The 16,872-nt window shown below is 67.0% G+C and overlaps 2 protein-coding genes across 4 annotated transcripts in view; both read left to right on the forward strand.

The window, feature by feature from the left end:
* The window catches only part of NAP1L4 (nucleosome assembly protein 1 like 4), a 48,187-nt gene extending 45,324 nt beyond the window's left edge, over window positions 1-2,863 (forward strand). For all 3 annotated transcript variants that reach the window (XM_047877553.1, XM_047877555.1, XM_047877554.1), the window contains one exon: window positions 1,752-2,863. In XM_047877553.1, coding sequence (XP_047733509.1) covers window positions 1,752-1,787 — 36 coding nt within the window. In that variant the 3' untranslated portion in view covers window positions 1,788-2,863. The remainder of the gene's footprint in view (window positions 1-1,751) is intronic.
* Window positions 2,864-14,530: 11,667 nt separating this feature from the next.
* PHLDA2 (pleckstrin homology like domain family A member 2) lies at window positions 14,531-15,455 on the forward strand. The gene is made up of 2 exons (XM_047878989.1): window positions 14,531-14,991; window positions 15,185-15,455. The coding sequence occupies exon 1, from the start codon at window positions 14,579-14,581 to the stop codon at window positions 14,972-14,974; it is 396 nt and encodes a 131-aa protein (XP_047734945.1). The 5' UTR covers window positions 14,531-14,578; the 3' UTR covers window positions 14,975-14,991; window positions 15,185-15,455.
* The last annotated feature ends 1,417 nt before the right edge of the window (window positions 15,456-16,872 follow it).

Below are 16,872 nucleotides of genomic sequence, written 5' to 3' on the forward strand. Positions count from 1 at the left end.
GCCCCATCTCCTCTAACCCACTTCCTTGTCGCAAATACGATTGTGGAAACACACGCCCCCCTCGTGCGCGGACAGCTGCCTGGGGCTCCCCCCGCCCTGCCATCGCCGCACCGACGGAGAACCAGCGGCCCGGGGCCTCTTCGGCTGCCTGGGTGGGTCACCTCCAGGTGTGTGGGGTGGGACTTTGATCTTTTCTAGTCTGGATTTCTGGTCACGTGTGTTTTGTTTTGGTGCCCGGCCTTTTCAGCGGTATTTTAGATGAGCGGGTGCCGGGAGGGTGCCAGTGCCAGGACCCCCTCCCAGAGCGGCCCCGCTGCTGGGGGTGCTGGACAGAGAGCTGGGGCCCGGCCTCGTCCCTGTGCCCTCTCCATCCGCTTTCACAGGGTCCCAGATGTTGTTTCATGTTTCTGCGGACTCTGCGTGTGATTTTTTCCCTGTCTTCAGTGTGATTTTCTGGAGAACGAGCTGGAGCTTCCACCGTAGCAGCTGCCAGTTCTGTTTTCCCAGGAGTTTCTTCTGGACCACGTAGTGCGGGGGTTTTAGCCTCCCTAGGCTTGCCAGATCGTGTTCCGAGTGATGTGTAGCCTTGGCAGCCGAGAATTCTAGGCGACTGACTGGTGCATTTATATGCTGAGGATGGCCAGTGACCTCGTCGTGTGAGTCGGGCTGTTGGTGGCCTTCACACAAAACGTGTGTCAGGATTTGCTAAATGTGCTCGTAAAGGTGGGAGACAGATTGTATCGAGGTGAACGTGCTCTTCTGTGCTGAGGAGACCCCCTCTCTCCCTGACACCTTTTCTGGAAGGGTAGGGTTCCCCCCCTGGGGAGGGACATGGGGGTGGGGGGCGGTGCGTGCAGCCGTCGCAGGGGCCTCCCGGCGTCAGGTGTGGCTGCTCGGCTGCCTCTGGCCCACACTGGGTGGGGTGGCCCCTGTTCGTCTCCGGTGTTGAGCCTGTCTCGGGGCGGCGGGAGCAGAAAGGGGGAGTCTGCTGCTGTTTCACGCAGGCGGCGTTTAGGGGCCGCCACGAAGCTTCGAGGCCGCCTTGTAGCTCTGGAACACGGGCCCTCCTGCACGCATGCTCAGTCTCTGCGGCCCTGACGGGCCCTCCTTCTGAACGCAAGCCCTCTGATTAGACTCGGGGCATGGCTTGAAACAGAAAGGCTGCCCTACTGAGATTGTTTCTGGGAAGCTGACTTATTTTTTGTTACCGTTTAAAAATTTTGAAGTTTTTTTTAGTGTCTGTTTGAGAGAGACAGTGCAAATGGGGAAGGGGCAGAGAGAGGGGGAGACACAGAATCGGAAGCCGGCTCCAGGCTCCGAGCCGTCAGCGCAGAGCCCGACGCGGGGCTCGAACCCACGAACCGTGAGATGGTGACTTGAGCCGACTGAGCCCCATTCAGGCGCTCCACTATTTCACATTACTTTTTAAGTTTCTTTATTTTGAGAGTCAGCGAGCAAGCAAGCAGGGGAGGGCGGAGAGAGGATCCCACCCAAGTAGGCACAGAGCCCTACGCAGGCCTCGATCCCACGACCCTGGGATCGTGACCTCAGCCTGAATCAAGAGTCAGACGCTTACTTAACCGACTGAGCCCCCCAGGCGCCCCTTTGTCACTACTCTTTTAAAAGTGTGTTTGCAGGGACCGTTTTTTCAGTAAGAATGAGCACACTCGTTGAGTCTTGCCTTCCGTCGTTGGTTGGAGACGGCTGGTTGATGAGGTCGGTTCCCTACAAGTGTTGTTCTCTCGTTGCAGGAGCCCAGCCAGCCCTCCGAGTGCAAACAGCAGTAAGACGACGCCACCGAGGACCCGTCGCGGCCGCAGCGCGACCGCACCGGCGGCCCTCGCCTCTAACTCGTTTTCAAGTGCATGATTTTGACGTTAACTCTTCCTTTATCCTTATTATTTGGCTTAACCTGTACAGTGGCGACTTAAATGCATTTCAGAGATAGGAGGTTTGCTTCCAGCACCCTCTACGGCCTTGGGTGCAGCGCGGTGGACTTCCCCAGGCCCTGCCTTTGGGAGGAGGGGGCGGTGGAAGGTCGGTCGACGCCAAGGGCAGACGTCTGGGGACGTGGTTCCAGGGCATCTAGAGCCAGTAACTCCCCTCCGCAGTCGGACCGGATTCTTCTTCACTTGGAGAAACTCACACGCTTTGTGTTTCCGCCACTTGGTCTCCTGTGCTCTCGTCGTGCCCCAAGGGCTGGTGGAGTCGAGTCCCGTTCTTAGAGCGTTCCCTCTCCAGTTTTGTCTCCCTCGGGGTGGCGTAGGGGGTGCGCGCACCCCGGCCCCGAGGCGCCAGTGCTTGTGGTCCATCCTCGTATTTATTTATTCTCTCCTGCTCGTGAGGGCTCGGCGCGCCTGCCGTCGCTTGTCCTTACAGTCTCTGAACCCGTGTGTGTGCCTGGTGACCCGGTGACTCCCCAGGTGGGTGTGCTGGCGGCTCCCACGCGAGCCAGGCCTGCGTAGAGGGACCCTCGCTCTGTCCCGCCAGCGGCCGAGGCCGGGCTCGTTTTCCTGCCGGACGGACCTCCGGCTCTGGCAGGGGCGCGCGGGGGGCGCCCGTGGCGGGGGGCCGCTTCTCCTAGTGTGTGCATGTCGGGTCTTGCTTCCTCAGTAGCCCCTGTTTCTCGGCCCTGTGCTCATCTTGTCTTCAAAGCCCTGGGTTCGGAGTGGCCCGTTCTTGGCTGGCGTGTGAGGTTTCCGAGTGTGTGACCGCGGTCTCTGGCAGCCGGGGATGCCGTGTCCACACTGTGACCAGGCCTGTAGAGTGCTCAGCCTTACTTACAATACATTTGTAACTGAATACGGTGTTTTCAATTTGTACAGAATAGTTAGAATATTCTATTAAAGTTGTGAAACACGAATCCAGCCCTGTGCAGTGTGTCTCTGGGGGAGAACCTGGTGGGAGCAGCGGGCGGGGGTCCTGGCACCTGCTCCCACCCGGCAGCTCCGGGCCGTGGCCGCGCGCCCGCACGGACTGTGTCTGTAGAGCCGTGGGGAGTGAGCAGACCCAGGACTTCAGGCCTTTCCCGTGTTGTCTTTGGGGCTCTTGCAGCCGGTTCTCGGGAGGAGGCTGCGTCTACCTGGCCCATTAGACCTCCGGACCCGCTTCACCGCCAGCGGGGTCTCAGGGTCCCCGGGTGGGCCCTCTGCTGCCACGGGAGAGGGTCTGCCCTCCCCGAGGAGAAAGCCGTTCCCAGAGTTTGTGGGGCTGTGCCTTCCAGACGCAGAGGTTCCCAGGAGGGAGAGGTCCCGCACGAAGGCCACCTTTGCTGTGTCTTCTCACTGGGGCTTTTCTGCTGGGGTCCCCCGTTCCTTCATGAGAGGGAGCGCTCCCTCCCAGGACACCTGCGGCACGGGCTCTTGCTCGGGACCTGACCTGGGGGTGTCTGTCTGCTCTTTGAGCCGGAGCCGGGGCCGGGGCCGGGGCCGGGAGAGGGCAAGCACACCAGCCTGCTCCTCCCTGCGGCCCAGGAGCCGGCATCCGGTCCACCCGTTGTCTGCCCGGGGACCAGCCTCTCCCTGGGAGTAGCTAGCTGGAAGGGGGAAAGCGGCCACAACCGGGAGTAGCTGGAAGAGCCGTGTTTCCAGCGTGCCCCAGACAACTGGAGCCAGAATGTTCTTGGTTCTTGAAGTACCCAGGCGAGCTGGGGCTCAGACTCCCCGGCCAGAGTAGCCCACGGGTGCGCCCCACCTGGGTCGCCAGGCCTGCCTTCTTCCCGCTGACACACAGTTAAACACCCCATCCCAGAGGACAGTCTGCAGAGAAGACGCCTGCATGCAGCTCCCTGTCTCCTGGCTGGGAGAACCCCTGGGGGACGGCCCCCCGGCTGGGAGCGCCCCTGGGGGACGGGGCCCCCGGCTGGGAGAACCCCTGGAGGACGGGCCCCCGGCTGGGAGAGCCCCTGGAGGACGGGGCCCTGGCTGGGAGCGCCCCTGGAAGACGGGCACCCAGCTGGGAGTGCCCTGGAGGTCAGGCCCCAGCTGGGAGCGCCCCTGGGGGACGGGCCCCGGCTGGGAGAGCCCCTGGGGAACAGGCTGCCCCTGGAGGTTGGGCCCCCAGCTGAGAGCACCCCTGCGGGACGGGCCCCCGGCTGGGAGAACCCCTGGAAGACGGGCCCCCGGCTGGGAGAACCCCTGGAAGACGGGCACCCGGCTGGGAGAACCCCTGGAGGACGGGCCCCTGGCTGGGAGAGCCCCTGGAGGACGGGCACCCTGCTGGGAGAGCCCCTGGGGGACAGGCTGCCCCTGGAGGTCGGGCCCCCGGCTGAGAGCACCCCTGCGGGACGGGCCCCGGCTGGGAGTGCCCTGGAGGTCAGGCCCCAGCTGGGAGCGCCCCTGGAGGACGGGGCCCCGGCTGGGAGCGCCCCTGGAAGATGGGCACCCGTCTGGGAGCACCCCTGGGGGATGGGCCCCCAGCTAGGAGAACCCCTGGAGGACGGGGCCCCGGCTGGGAGCGCCCCTGGGGGACGGGTCCCCAGCTGGGAGAGCCCCTGGAGGTCGGGGCCCTGGCTGGGAGTGCCCCTGGGTGACGGGCCCCCGGCTGGGAGAACCCCTGGAAGATGGGCACCCAGCTGGGAGCACCTCTGGGGGACGGGCCCCCGGCTGGGAGAACCCCTGGAGGACGGGCCCCGGCTGGGAGCGCCCCTGGGGGACGGGCCCCCGGCTGGGAGAGCCCCTGGAGTTCGGGGCCCCGGCTGGGAGAGCCCCTGGGGGACGGGCCTCCGGCTGGGAGTGCCCCTGGAGGTCAGGCCCCAGCTGGGAGCGCCCCTGGAGGACGGGCACCCTGCTGGGAGAGCCCCTGGGGGACAGGCCGCCCCTGGAGGCAGGCCCCCGGCTGAGAGCACCCCTGCGGGACGGGCCCTGGCTGGGAGTGCCCCTGGAAGAGGGGCACCCGGCTGGGAGAGCCCCGGGTAGGAGAGCCCCTGGAGGACGGGGCCCTGGCTGGGAGATCCCCTGGGGGACGGGCACCCGGCTGGGAGCGCCCCTGGAGGACGGGGCCCTGGCTGGGAGCTCCCCTGGAAGACGGGCACCCGGCTGGGAGTGCCCTGGAGGTCAGGCCCCAGCTGGGAGCGCCCCTGGAGGACGGGCCCCGGCTGGGAGCGCCCCTGGAAGATGGGCACCCGGCTGGGAGCACCCCTGGGGGATGGGCCCCCAGCTAGGAGAACCCCTGGAGGATGGGGCCCCGGCTGGGAGCGCCCCTGGGGGATGGGTCCCCGGCTGGGAGAGCCCCTGGAGGTCGGGGCCCTGGCTGGGAGTGCCCCTGGGGGACGGGCCCCGGCTGGGAGAACCCCTGGAGGATGGGCCCCGGCTAGGAGAGCCCCTGGAGGATGGGCGCCCGGCTGGGAGCGCCCCTGGGGGACAGGCCCCCGGCTGGGAGAGCCCCTGGAGGTCGGGGCCCCGGTTGGGAGATCCCCTGGGGGACAGGCCCCCGGCTGGGAGCGCCCCTGGGGGACGGGCCCCCGGCTGGGAGATCCCCTGGGGGACGGGCACCCTGCTGGGAGCGCCCCTGGAGGACGGGCCCCCAGCTGGGAGCACCCCTGGAAGACGGGCACCCTGCTGGGAGCGCCCCTGGGGGACGGGGCCCTGGCTGGGAGCGCCCCTGGAGGTCAGGCCCCTGGCTGGGAGCGCCCCTGGAGGACGGGCCCCGGCTGGGAGAGCCCCTGGGGGACAGGCCGCCCCTGGAGGTCGGGCCCCCGGCTGAGAGCAGCCCTGCGGGATGGGCCCCCGGCTGGGAGCGCCCCTGGAGGACGGGCCCCCGGCTGGGAGAACCCCTGGAGGATGGGCCCCGGCTGGGAGCGCCCCTGGAGGATGGGGCCCCGGACCACTGTGGCAGCTGCTGTCCCCGCAGATCCTGACTGATCCAGGCTCCCCAAGGACTCCCGACTGGCACATTCCCCTGGAGCATCCAGAATGAACCTGTTTACAAACCTGTGGCTTCGAGTAACCGCAGGATAGGGAACGACCGTGTGCCTGGGTGATGTGCAGGAGGTTCACAGGGACGGACGCGGCTCTGTGAGCATTGGTCCCACTGGCCCAGGGCTCACTGCGAGCATGACCTTTCAGGGGAAGCCTCCCTCCTGCCGGCCCCTGGCGGACCCACGCCCACTAGGAGCCGCAGCACCGCTCTGCCTGGCGGCTGCCAGGCCTCACTGAAGAAACGCAGGTCACATGGGAAGAGTCTTCGAAGGGCACAGCTCCGCGGGTGGGGGGCGGCCCCGTCCGGGGAACCCCCTGCCCGGCAGTTCCGAGGCCTTCAAAAAAGTAGGTGTGCATCACGGGCGGGAGTCTGCACCCAGCGTGTGTGCAGAGCGCGTGTGTGCAGAGCTCCGTCCCTTCGGAGACCGGCCGAGTCCATGCGTGGCCACCAAGAACGGGCGTCCGTGTGGGTGCACGCCTGTGCGTGCGTGTTCACAGGGGTTACCTTCGGGGTCTGAGCTGAACGGGGAGCTGGAGAGGGCGGCTGGGCCCCGGGGGCGGTGGGACGGGACTCCGGGCCTGCTGGCTGGCCGTGGTGAGTCGCGCTGCAGGCCGTAGCGGGCGTGGGTGTCAGAGTTTGTGCCCGGTGCACGGACGGGCAGCGGGAGGGACGTTTGGATGCCGGCCGTCCCCGGAGACGCTGGGTTTCATTTCCCTGCGGGAAGAAGAGTGCGCGAGCTCCACGGAGCTGGGTCCCCGCGGCCTCAGGCTGGTGCTGGTTGTTCCAAACATATTCGGACGGCAAGATGCAGCTCGAAGCCCTGAGAAGCCGTGCCTTCCCCAACCGTCCACGGCGGCCCTGCCTCCTGGCCTGTCGTCGCAGCTGCTCCCTGACCTCACCCCTGCGCAGTCACAGGAAGGGGAAGGCGGGGCCTCTGCCGGCCGGCCCTCAGCACCTCAGGGAACCCGCAGACGCTCCCTTGCCGCTTGCTCCCGAAAGTTCCAGAGCAGCCAGGAGACAGCAGCTCTGGGGGCTGGCCCGCTCTGCAGGGGCTGGGCTGCCGCCGCCTCGGGGCCCCAGGGCTGCCCGCCTGGCTGCTCTTTGACCTCTGTCTCCACTGACCCCCTGAACCGCTTGGAGCCGGGCCCACCCGGCCCCTCTTTGGGACCCTCGTGGGCGGGGCCGTCACGATGCTTCTTTGAGAGGGTCAGGTGAGCATCCGGGCCCACCTCCCGTCCTCACGGCCTCTGCTGCCCATGCCCTCCCTCCCTCCCTAGACTGTCCCCTTTGAGGCCACAGGGCCGGAGTCTCGCACGTCACACGAGACCGTGGCCCCTCAGACGTGCTCAGAATCGAGTGGCTGCCGTCTCTGAGCTCCGTCCTGCCCCGGTCTCTGTGTCCCGGCCCCTGGGCGGCTCGGCTCTGCCCTGGGCCGTTCCAGGGTTTCCACAGATGCCTGGAGTTCAAGGTGGGGTCCCAGCGGGGGGCCTTGGAAGCAGGGACTGAGCGAAGCCAGCCAGACACAAGGGAGGGCGTGCAGGTGACACGGTGGCCTCTGGAGGCTGTGCGCGGACTGTGGTCACTGGGGAGTGGGCGCGGGGGCGGCCAGGGTCCCTCCGGGCGGTGGAAACTCGTGGAAACCCCTCAGTGAGTGCGCTTGGCTGTGTGTGCAAACCGTACCTCGGGGAACCCGCATTGTCAGAAGTGCTCCCAAGTCGGGGTCCGTCCTCCTGAAATCCTGGTTCTCCCCCATGATGGGTTGGGAATTGTGGCCACCCGGGGCGGGGGCGGGGGCGGGTCGCCCATGCCCCTGTCCACGCCTACGGGTGAGGGCTCCACAGCGTGCCCGCAGCGCCCGCAGCTCTGTGGCGGCCAGTCTGCTGGATGGGCTCCTGGCCCTGTCCCGTGGGGCCGGGGGCCGAGCAGAGGCCTGACGCACCCCCTCCGGAGCCAGGCCGAGTCGGCCGGATGGCTCCCGCTCCCGCTCCCGCTCCCACTCCCGCTCCCGGAGGGCTCCTTGGCCCCGGCCCAGCCTTCAGGCACCCCTGGACTTTGGCCCCTGGACACATCCTTCCCGCTCCGGCCTCAGCGCCTGGCCACCTGGACACGGGGGCCGACCAGCCGTTCGGTCTCCCGTCCGCCGGGAGGTAGTGGCAGGCAGAACCCCCCCGACAGCAGGGGCCCCAGGACCGTCCTCCGCTGGCCCCGGCCAAACCCTCCGTTCTTCAGAATTTGCAGGCACCTCGTCTGCCTGGGACCCTCCTGGGAGCCCCTGAGGCTCGGAGGGCAGGAGCCGGCACCCCCGAGGGCACGGTGGCCGGCAGAAGCTTGCATTCCCACCAAATAGTGACCCCGGCCACCGGGAGGGTGAGGCCCGGGCACACCCTGAGGCCAAGTCCTCTCGGGGCACCTGGGCGGGGCCCCTGCCCGCCCCCAAGATGCCAGGCTGACTCAGCGCAGGGAGGGCGGCGGCCGGATGTTACTTTCTCTGACGACCAGACAGGCGTGCCTGGCCCAGCCGGGGCTCGGGGCCTCTTGGGGTCTGCGACCCGGGACCTTCTGCGGCAGACCCCACACACATGTCCTGCACCGGCTGCTTCCTCCCCCGCCGGGCCGGGCTGGGGGCTTCCAGAAGGCTGGCTTGATGGGAATGTCCTTCAGGTCTCTGAACCTCCTTGGGTCTCAGCCCGCCCCCATTTCTGGGGGGGGGGGGGGGGCTGGAAGGTACCAGTAGGGCTGCCCCCCCTGAGGGGTTGCACCAGCTCTGCGGTGGGGGTGGGGGTGGGGGTGGGGGTGGGGGTGGGGGAGGGGGGCCATGAGAGGCGTCCCAGGCCAGGGGAGCACAGAACACCGAATGTCCCTCTCCCGTGCCCTTGCCTTGGGACGGCCTTGTGATGTGGAGAACCGCTCGTCCTCGAAACCCCAGCTCAGAAGTCACCAGCTAATGCCATCACTCTGGTCCTCATCTGCCACCGGACTGTGTGGCAGGCCAAGGAAGGGCTGACACCAGACCACCTGGGGGCTGCATTCCGGTTCAGGGTGGTTGTGACGAATGACCACCGACTGGGAGGCTTCGCACGGAAGTCTGTGCCTATTTGGGTTCCGGAGGCCAGGTGTGGGCGGGGCGGGCTCAGGGGGAGGGTCCCTCCTGCCTCCAGTTCTGGGGCCCCAGCATCCCCTCAGCCTCTGCCTCCGTGGTCATGTGCCCCCCACCCCTCCCCGTGTGTCTGGGAAGGACACCGTGATGGCATTCAGGCCCACCCGGGTGACCCAGGATGCCACGAGCTCCAGGTCCTGAATCGCATCTTTTGTCGTGTTAGGTGACACTCTCACCACGTAAAGTCACATTCGCTGACTCCATGGAGACGACACCCCGGGTTTTGGTCCCCGGACTGGGGAAAAGGGACACAAATGCAGACTGCCCGTTGGAGGGCCAGCTGTAGGGGCACAGGCGCCCGGCACGCGCAGGCGGGACTGCAAACTGGCCGGCAGACGGTCTTGCCAGAGCTCTCACGCCCTTAACACGACACTTCCACATCCAGCCGTGAGTCCCAGTGAAGTTCAGGGACGTTCACACGACATCGCGATAATCGCAGAAGCCTGGGCGCAGCAGCCTGAGTGTTATGGGAGGTGATGAAATCCCGGAGTCCTTCCCGGGAAGGGAGGCAGATGTGTGGGGAACGCCCAGGACACACGGAACAATACAGACATTGTGTTTCTCTTCTGCGAAACCTGGAAGCTTCTATCTGGACGTGCATGTGTGTGCATGTGTGTGTGTGTGTGCGTGCGTGGATACAGTTCTTACATTGTGGCAAAGTACATGTGACGTTACGTTACCATCAACCATTTTCAGGTGCACAGCTCGGTGGCATGGAACACATTCACAGTTCACACCGTTGTGCGCCCATCCCCACCCTCCGTCTCCAGAACTTTCCATCTTCCCAAATGGAAACCGTCCCTGTGAAACACTGACCCCCAGCCAGGGCGCCCACCGTCCGCTCTCCGTCTCCGGGAACCTGGAGACTCCAGGGGCCTCGTGTGAGCGGATCACACGTGAGCATCACGGTCCCCGGGGTCCACCCACGTGGTGGCAGGTGTCAGAACGTCCGTCCTCGTCAGGCTGAGGGACCGTCCAGGGAGCGGACGGACCACATCCATCCATCCGTCCGTCGGTGGACACGGGGTCGCTTCCCGATCGGGGGACCAGTCCTTCTGTCTGGGGGCAGGTGGGGGCGTCCCCCAGGCAGGCTCCGTGTGAATCCTGGATGCAACCCTCGGGTCAGCATCAGTCCACCTCTGGGCGGCTTTCACGTTTGGGGATGGACCCAGACGTGGGACTCCTGGGTCACATGGTAATTCGATTTTTAATTTTGGGGGGAAATGCCTCTTTTCTTTAAATTTTTTTTAACGTTTATTTTTTGAGACAGAGAGAGACAGAGCATGAACGGGGGAGGGGCAGAGAGAGAGGGAGACAGAATCTGAAGCAGGTTCCTGGCTCTGAGCCGTCAGCCCAGAGCCTGACGCGGGGCTCGAACTCACACCGCGAGATCATGACCTGAGCCGAAGTCGCACGCTTCACCGACTGAGCCCCCCAGGCGCCCCGGGAAATGCCTCTTAACAAGGATGAAAGTTCACTCAAGACAGCAAGAGTGGCCCAGGGTGGGCAACATGAGGACACTCTGGAATCGCTTCAGCCTTTATTACTTTTTATGCCAACAACTGGTTACTATGTTGGCAATTTTTTCTTTTTTGAAGTTTAGGTATTTTTTACTTTGAGAGAGAAAGATAGAGAGTGAGCAGGGGAGGGGCAGAGAGAGGGGGAGAGAGAGAGTCCCAAGCAGGCTCCACGCCGTCAGTGCGGAGCCCGACGCGGGCTCGAACCCACGAACCGTGAGATCACGACGGGAGCCGAAATCCGGAGTGGGACGTGTAGCTGACTGAACCACCCAGGCGCCCTAATTTTGGAAAATTTTTAAAGTAGGAAGGGGCTTGATCAAAATGTGCACGACGGGGCCCTGCCTCGCACCCGCTGCGTGAGAGCCGCGGGACGTGGGGGGGCAGCCCGGCCCCCCGTGTGTCCCCGTGCGGACACCGCCCGGGGGCTGTGAGGACTGACCGCCGTCCACAGGGTGGCAGCCAAGCCTCGCCCACCTCGTCTCCCTCCGTTCCCTTCATCCATATTCATGCTTTCATTCAGGCCTCCGGAGACGTCCCGTGTCCCGGGGGCTGAGCCCTGGGCCGTCTTCGGCCACATGACATGACGGGAATGCCCACTGGCTCCCCCTCCCCGCTCCCACCCCAGACCCCGTGCCTGCCCTTCTGGTTCTGCGGCCTCCACACAGGCAGATGCTCTAATCGCATCTCTTGGTCGGTGAGGCAGGTGCCTTTTCGGGCCACTGGTTTCCAAAAACATTCCCCAAGGGCCTGGGCTGGGCCCTGGCGGCCCCGACACTGAGACACTGTCCCTGCATTCCAGGAGCTGATAGTGACCTCTGAACAAGGTAGTGCGGGCTGGATAGGGAGCTTGCCAGGGGCCAAGGGGGAGAAAGGCGTTCTGGGCCCTTTCTCTTTGGATCCTTAGTGTCTTAGGAGGCAGGCCCCCCACCTGTGAGACTCCAGCCAAGGGGCTCAGAGGACCAGACGGGGGGACGAGAGACACAGGTCCCAGGGGCCGAAGCCAGGCTGGCGGTGCAAGCCTGAAACCAGCCTCCTGCCCTGGGGCCTCTCGCTTTTCCCAGGCTGGAGCAGTAAGGAGAGGGATGCAGGGCAGACCTGAGTCGGTCACAGGCCGCGACCTCTGGTGCTGTGACTCCAGGCAGCGTGGGCCTCCCCGCCCTCCTGAGGTTCATGCTGGAGCATCTGCGGGACCCCCAAGGCCCAGCAGTCACAAAGCTGGTGGGAGCAGTCCTGAGGGCATGCCCCTCCCGGCAACCCGGGGGGCTTCCTGGAGGAGGCCAGAGGAGCGGAGGAGAGGGTCTCCCGGGCAGGGGAAGCAGGGAATCCCATGTCAGGCTGTCCCTGAGCACGGCCTCCCACAGGAAGAGGGTAGTATTGAGCCCCAGGCACATGGGCCAGCTGTGACGCACGGCTTCCTCACAGGCTGCTGTTCCCAGGGCTGGTTGGGCAAGAGCATCCGGGCCCAGCCTCTCACCGCTGTGGGCATGACCTCACGAGGGGCCTTTCAGAGAGGTGCCCTCATTCCGTCTGGGCCCAGCTGGACAGGACAGCGAGTGGCCTCGGCCGGAAGTTTGGAGACCAGTCTGTCTGCCCCCAGGGGAAGAAGGGGGTGTCCCCCCGGGGCAGGCCCTGCGTGAATCCCAGATGCGACCCTTGGATAAACATTAGTAAACTTGGCTCTGACCCACAGTCTGACGCCACAGACCGAGGCGAGGCCCAGCACGGCCCCACCCCCTTCACTTGGGCGGGGCCGCTTCCTGCCCCCCGGCCTTGGGGCGCCGGAGGAGGGATTGGGTTTGAACCCCTCCGGCTGGCAGTGTGACCTCAGCCGAGTCCCTAACTTCTCTGAGACCCCCACTCCGTTCCCTGCGGATCCAAGAGAGCAACCCCAACAGCCCCCACCTCGTCGAGGGACCATCAGGGACGTAGAGGGCGCTGGGGCCCCGTCTCTCCAGCCTGCGGCAGTCCGGCACCCGCCCGGCCTAGAAGCCTGGGGAGGCCCCAGCGCCCCTGAGGTGCAGCCCAAATCCACACCGGGGTCCCCAGTGCCCGGCGGGAAGCCGTCCTGGTGGCTGTCCGATGGCCCAAAGCGGGCTCCCCCTGAAAGGTCTTCCCTTGGGGGTGCTGGCTCAGTGTTTTGCTCCCTCGTCATCCCTCCCAGCCCCCTTCCCCAGCAGCTCCCCCAGATGGGCCTGTTGGGGGTGGGGGGGCACAGGGCCCCCTCCTGGCTCCAGGCTTAAGCTGTGGGGAGGGTAGCAGAGGCCGGCAGGCCCCCCACGGGGCGTCTGGGGGATGCGGGTCTCAGGCCCCAGGCCAGGGGCTGTTGGCGGTGGAGATGCCTGGGTGGGCCGGGCCCCCGACCCCCAACCCTCCGGAATCCCCAGCCTGATTCCCACCCACCCAGGCTGTGCCGCCCCAGGTCTCCCTGCCAAGGTCGGAGCCAGGACTCTCCACCTGCCCCTCCAGCTCTGCCTGACGCACACCTGTCAGAGCACCCCCCCTCCCCACCCCGGGGTCCCTGACCCGTCAACGCTCCCCAGAGAGGCCCCGCCAGTGGCGGCCAAAGAGAGGAGCGCTGGACCGGCGGGAGGCGGCCTTACCCGGCCTCACCTACTCCCTCTCACTCGCCCTGCCCTTCGCACCCCGGTGGGGACCGCTGGGCAGCTGACACCTGACGCCATTTGCACAGGCCTGGCCCAAGCCCTCGTGTGAGCTGGCGGTGTCCTGCTTCCTCGCTGGGAGCCTGAAGGGCCGCCCTCTGAGAGCTTAGGGGACTTGCCAAGGCCACAGAGCCGGGGGTGGGGGGTGGGGGCAGCTTCACAGACCTGCACCTAGAAGGTCCTGCATTCGGTTCTATGCTCCACTGTCATTGGCTTGAAACCTGGGAACCTGGTTTTCATTTGTACCGCCCCACAGGTGTGCCGCCTGGAGTGCCGGTCACCGCCCCCAGGGGACTCTGTCCTTCCCCGTTCTGTGCGCAGTCTCCGCCCCCCCTGCCCCTCCCCGCCCCACCCCCACAGCTGGGTTGGGGGGCTGGGGGGCGCTGGAAGGTGGGTGCTCTGGAGCGGTCCCCGCCCCCCAGAGACCCCTTCTAAGGAGCCGGGAGCGGGCAGCCGTCACTCCTGCTCCCGTAAACCCTTCAGAGGAAGGGAGGAAATACCCATGACTCAGCCGCCCCGCCGCCCCTCTCCAGGCCGACCCTCCAGCACCCACAGCGCCTAGGGCCGAGCCCCATGGGGCTGTGCAGGCGATGGGAGTCCTCTGCCCAGACGCCAGGAGGACCTAGGGAGGACAGGCCCCCTCGGGGTGCTGTTCCAGCACTTGCCACGTGTTCCCCAATCTAACGAAAGTGTTATTGTCCCCATGTCACAGAAGAGAAAGCCGGCTCGGAGCACCTGCTCTCCGGGTAGGCCCGGCCCAGGTGGGCGAGCGAAGGTTCCCGCCAGGCGCGGCCCGCAGGAGGGCGGGGGGTGAGGGGCAGGTGGGAGACAAGGCCGGCCGGGCAGGGCCATCGGACGGTGTCCCCAGGAAGGGTCCCCAAGGCGCGGGGGGCGTCCGCCGCGAGCCCTCGAGCGGCGGGACTAGCCGCCGGAGCGCCGGGAGGGTGGGCGTCCTGGGCCGGCTCCGTCCCCGGGTGCTTCCCGGGGCTCCGGGCCGTGAGTCACCGCGGGCAGGGCCGGCCGCAGCGCATTCCTCCGCGGGGCCGGCGTCCGGGGCGGGGTTGGCGGGGCGGGGGGCGAGACCACAAGTCACCCCACGGGGCCGGGGGGCCGGGGCGGCGGGGGAACGGGAGGGGCGCGGGCGGTCGGCACCGGCGAGCTGACAGCCCCCGGCGGTCCTGGACGGCAGGGGCGTGGCCTCTGGTGGGGCGGGGCCCTGGGGGCGGGGCCGGGGCCCTGGGGGCGGGGCCGGGCGCAGGCGGGGCCGCCTTAAAGCGTCGCCGGGCCGGCCGGGGCGCATCGCCAGCGCCGCCGCCGCCGCCATGAGGACGCCCGGCGAGGTGCTGCGCGAGGGCGAGCTGGAGAAGCGCAGCGACAGCCTGTTCCAGCTGTGGAAGAAGAAGCGCGGCGTGCTCACCCCCGACCGCCTGCGCCTGTTCCCCGCCGGGCCGGGCGCGCGCGCCAAGGAGCTGCGCTTCCACTCCATCCTCAAGGTGGACTGCGTGGAGCGCACCGGCAAGTACGTCTACTTCACCATCGTCACCACCGACCGCAAGGAGATCGACTTCCGCTGCGCGGGCGAGAGCTGCTGGAACGCGGCCATCACGCTGGCGCTCATCGACTTCCAGAACCGCCGCGCCCTGCAGGACTTCCGCAGCCGCCAGGAGCGCGCCGCGCCCGCCGCGCCCCCCGAGTCCCGGCCGGCCCGCGCGCCCTGAGCGCCGCCGCCGCCGCGGTGAGTGCGGGGACGCCGTCCGGGTGGGGGGGGGCGCCGCGCCGTCGAGGGGTCCCTGGGGCGCGCGGGCCGGGGCTGTCGCTCGCTCCTCCCGCGTCTGGGGCCGCGGGGGGGGAAGGGGGGGGAGAAGGGGGACCCACAGGCCGGACGCCGAGCCGCCAGCTCCCTAACCCTCCTCCTTCCCCCCCTACAGGAGCCACTCACTCGACGACGAGTCGGGGGCCGCCCTCCCGCCGCCCACAGTGAGGACAGAGGCCGAGAGCCATGTCCCTGTCCCACAGAGAAGGACCTTCCCGTGCGGAGCCGCCGAGCCTCGGCCCGCTGAGCGGGCGCGTTAAATTATCAGACTATCTATGTATTTATTTTGATGGTTATTCGTCGTGGAACCGTCTGTCTTCATATGTAGTGTTTGCATCAGTATGTTCATTCCAAATAAACCACCTGACCCGTTCCATTTTCTACCAGCCGCTGTGGTGCCGTGTGACCTTACTGCGGGAGGGTTGGCGGCCCTTTCGGTGGGGGTGGGGGTGGGGGTGGGGGTGGGGGTGGGGGTGGGGGTGGGGGTGGGGAGAGCTGCCACCCTGGCGTCGGAAGGGCCGGGAAGCCAGGGCACTTTGAATGAACGCAGTGTCATCCGCTGGGCCGGGTCCACACCCTCCTTGCCAAGCAGCCTCTCCAGAGGCTGGGAAGTGCCCTGAGGTTTGGCCCTGGCTGACTTCTGCTCCTGGGCGTGTGTCCGGAAGGACGGGGCCTGGTTTCGCTCTGGGAGGTCACTCCCAAACTGCCCCGCTGAGGTCAGGGCACCCCCTGCACCTGAGCTGCCCCTGCTCGCAGTGGGTGCCGGCCCCACCTGCCCCCCACCGCCCACATGCCTCCTGTGCCCCCAGCCCCCCGTTAGGGAGCCCTCAGCCCTCCGGCCGCGCGCCCCCTGTGCTCCCCTTGACCCCAGCCCTGCTGGGGCCCGGGCAGCTCCCCGCAGCCCCCACCAGGCCCCGCTGGCCTGCACCCACGGTGCTGGAGCGGGGAGGTGGCGGGGCCTCCGGGCAAGTGGGGGGAGGCGGGGGCCTCGTACTCCTGATGGTTGGCAGCTGGCGAGCCCTCCCTGTCCGGCCGGGTCCCCGTCCTCCGGAAGTCAGGCCGGCCGCCACCGTCAGTCCAGCACCGCCCGATGGGAGGACACCGGAGGCGCGTTCCCGCGCGGAAAGGTGTGCTGGCAGTGACCAAGCCGGAGCGCGGAGGGGGACCCTGATCTCCGGCCGCTGAGGGGGCCTGCATTTCGGGGACCCTTCTGGCTGGAAGGGCGATGCCACGTGGGGCAGGCAGCGGCGTCGGGAGCGAACGACCAAACATCGGGCCCTGATGTCTGTCCCTCACACCCTCACACGGGACCGGGGGAGCCTCTGCGCCGGATCCCAGGGCTCAGACTGGGGAGGGGCTGTCCCTTTGCTGCGAAGCCCAAGGAAACCATTTCCTGCAAGGAATTTTCTCCCGAAGGGAACAGCACTCCTTACGAAGTCCCTGAGCCAGTGGGGGACTACACTGGCCCCCGACGGACCCCTGTCCTGCCCCTCCCTGGAGACCTGCCCAGACCCTCATTGGGACAAAGGGTGAAAGTCAAGGTGAGACCCCTCCCCCCCCCCCCCCATCCCCAGTGAGGTTCACAAGCAAGCTGGTCTGGTCTGAGCTCTCGGGCCGGAGGGTGGACGGACCTCTGCTCTCTGAGGCCCTGCTGGTTGGACCATGGAATTCTGGGGTTGGGGGTCCTGAGTTGTGAACTAGCTTCTTTCACAGGCAGCCCGTGGAGAGGTGGGAAGTGGCCTTCATGGTCTCAGGGTCACCTGCCGACCCCACTGGCATTGTTGTGTCCACACTGGTCACGCT

Source organism: Prionailurus viverrinus, chromosome D1, assembly GCF_022837055.1.
Source record: "Prionailurus viverrinus isolate Anna chromosome D1, UM_Priviv_1.0, whole genome shotgun sequence".
In the NCBI taxonomy this organism is placed as follows: domain Eukaryota; kingdom Metazoa; phylum Chordata; class Mammalia; order Carnivora; family Felidae; genus Prionailurus; species Prionailurus viverrinus.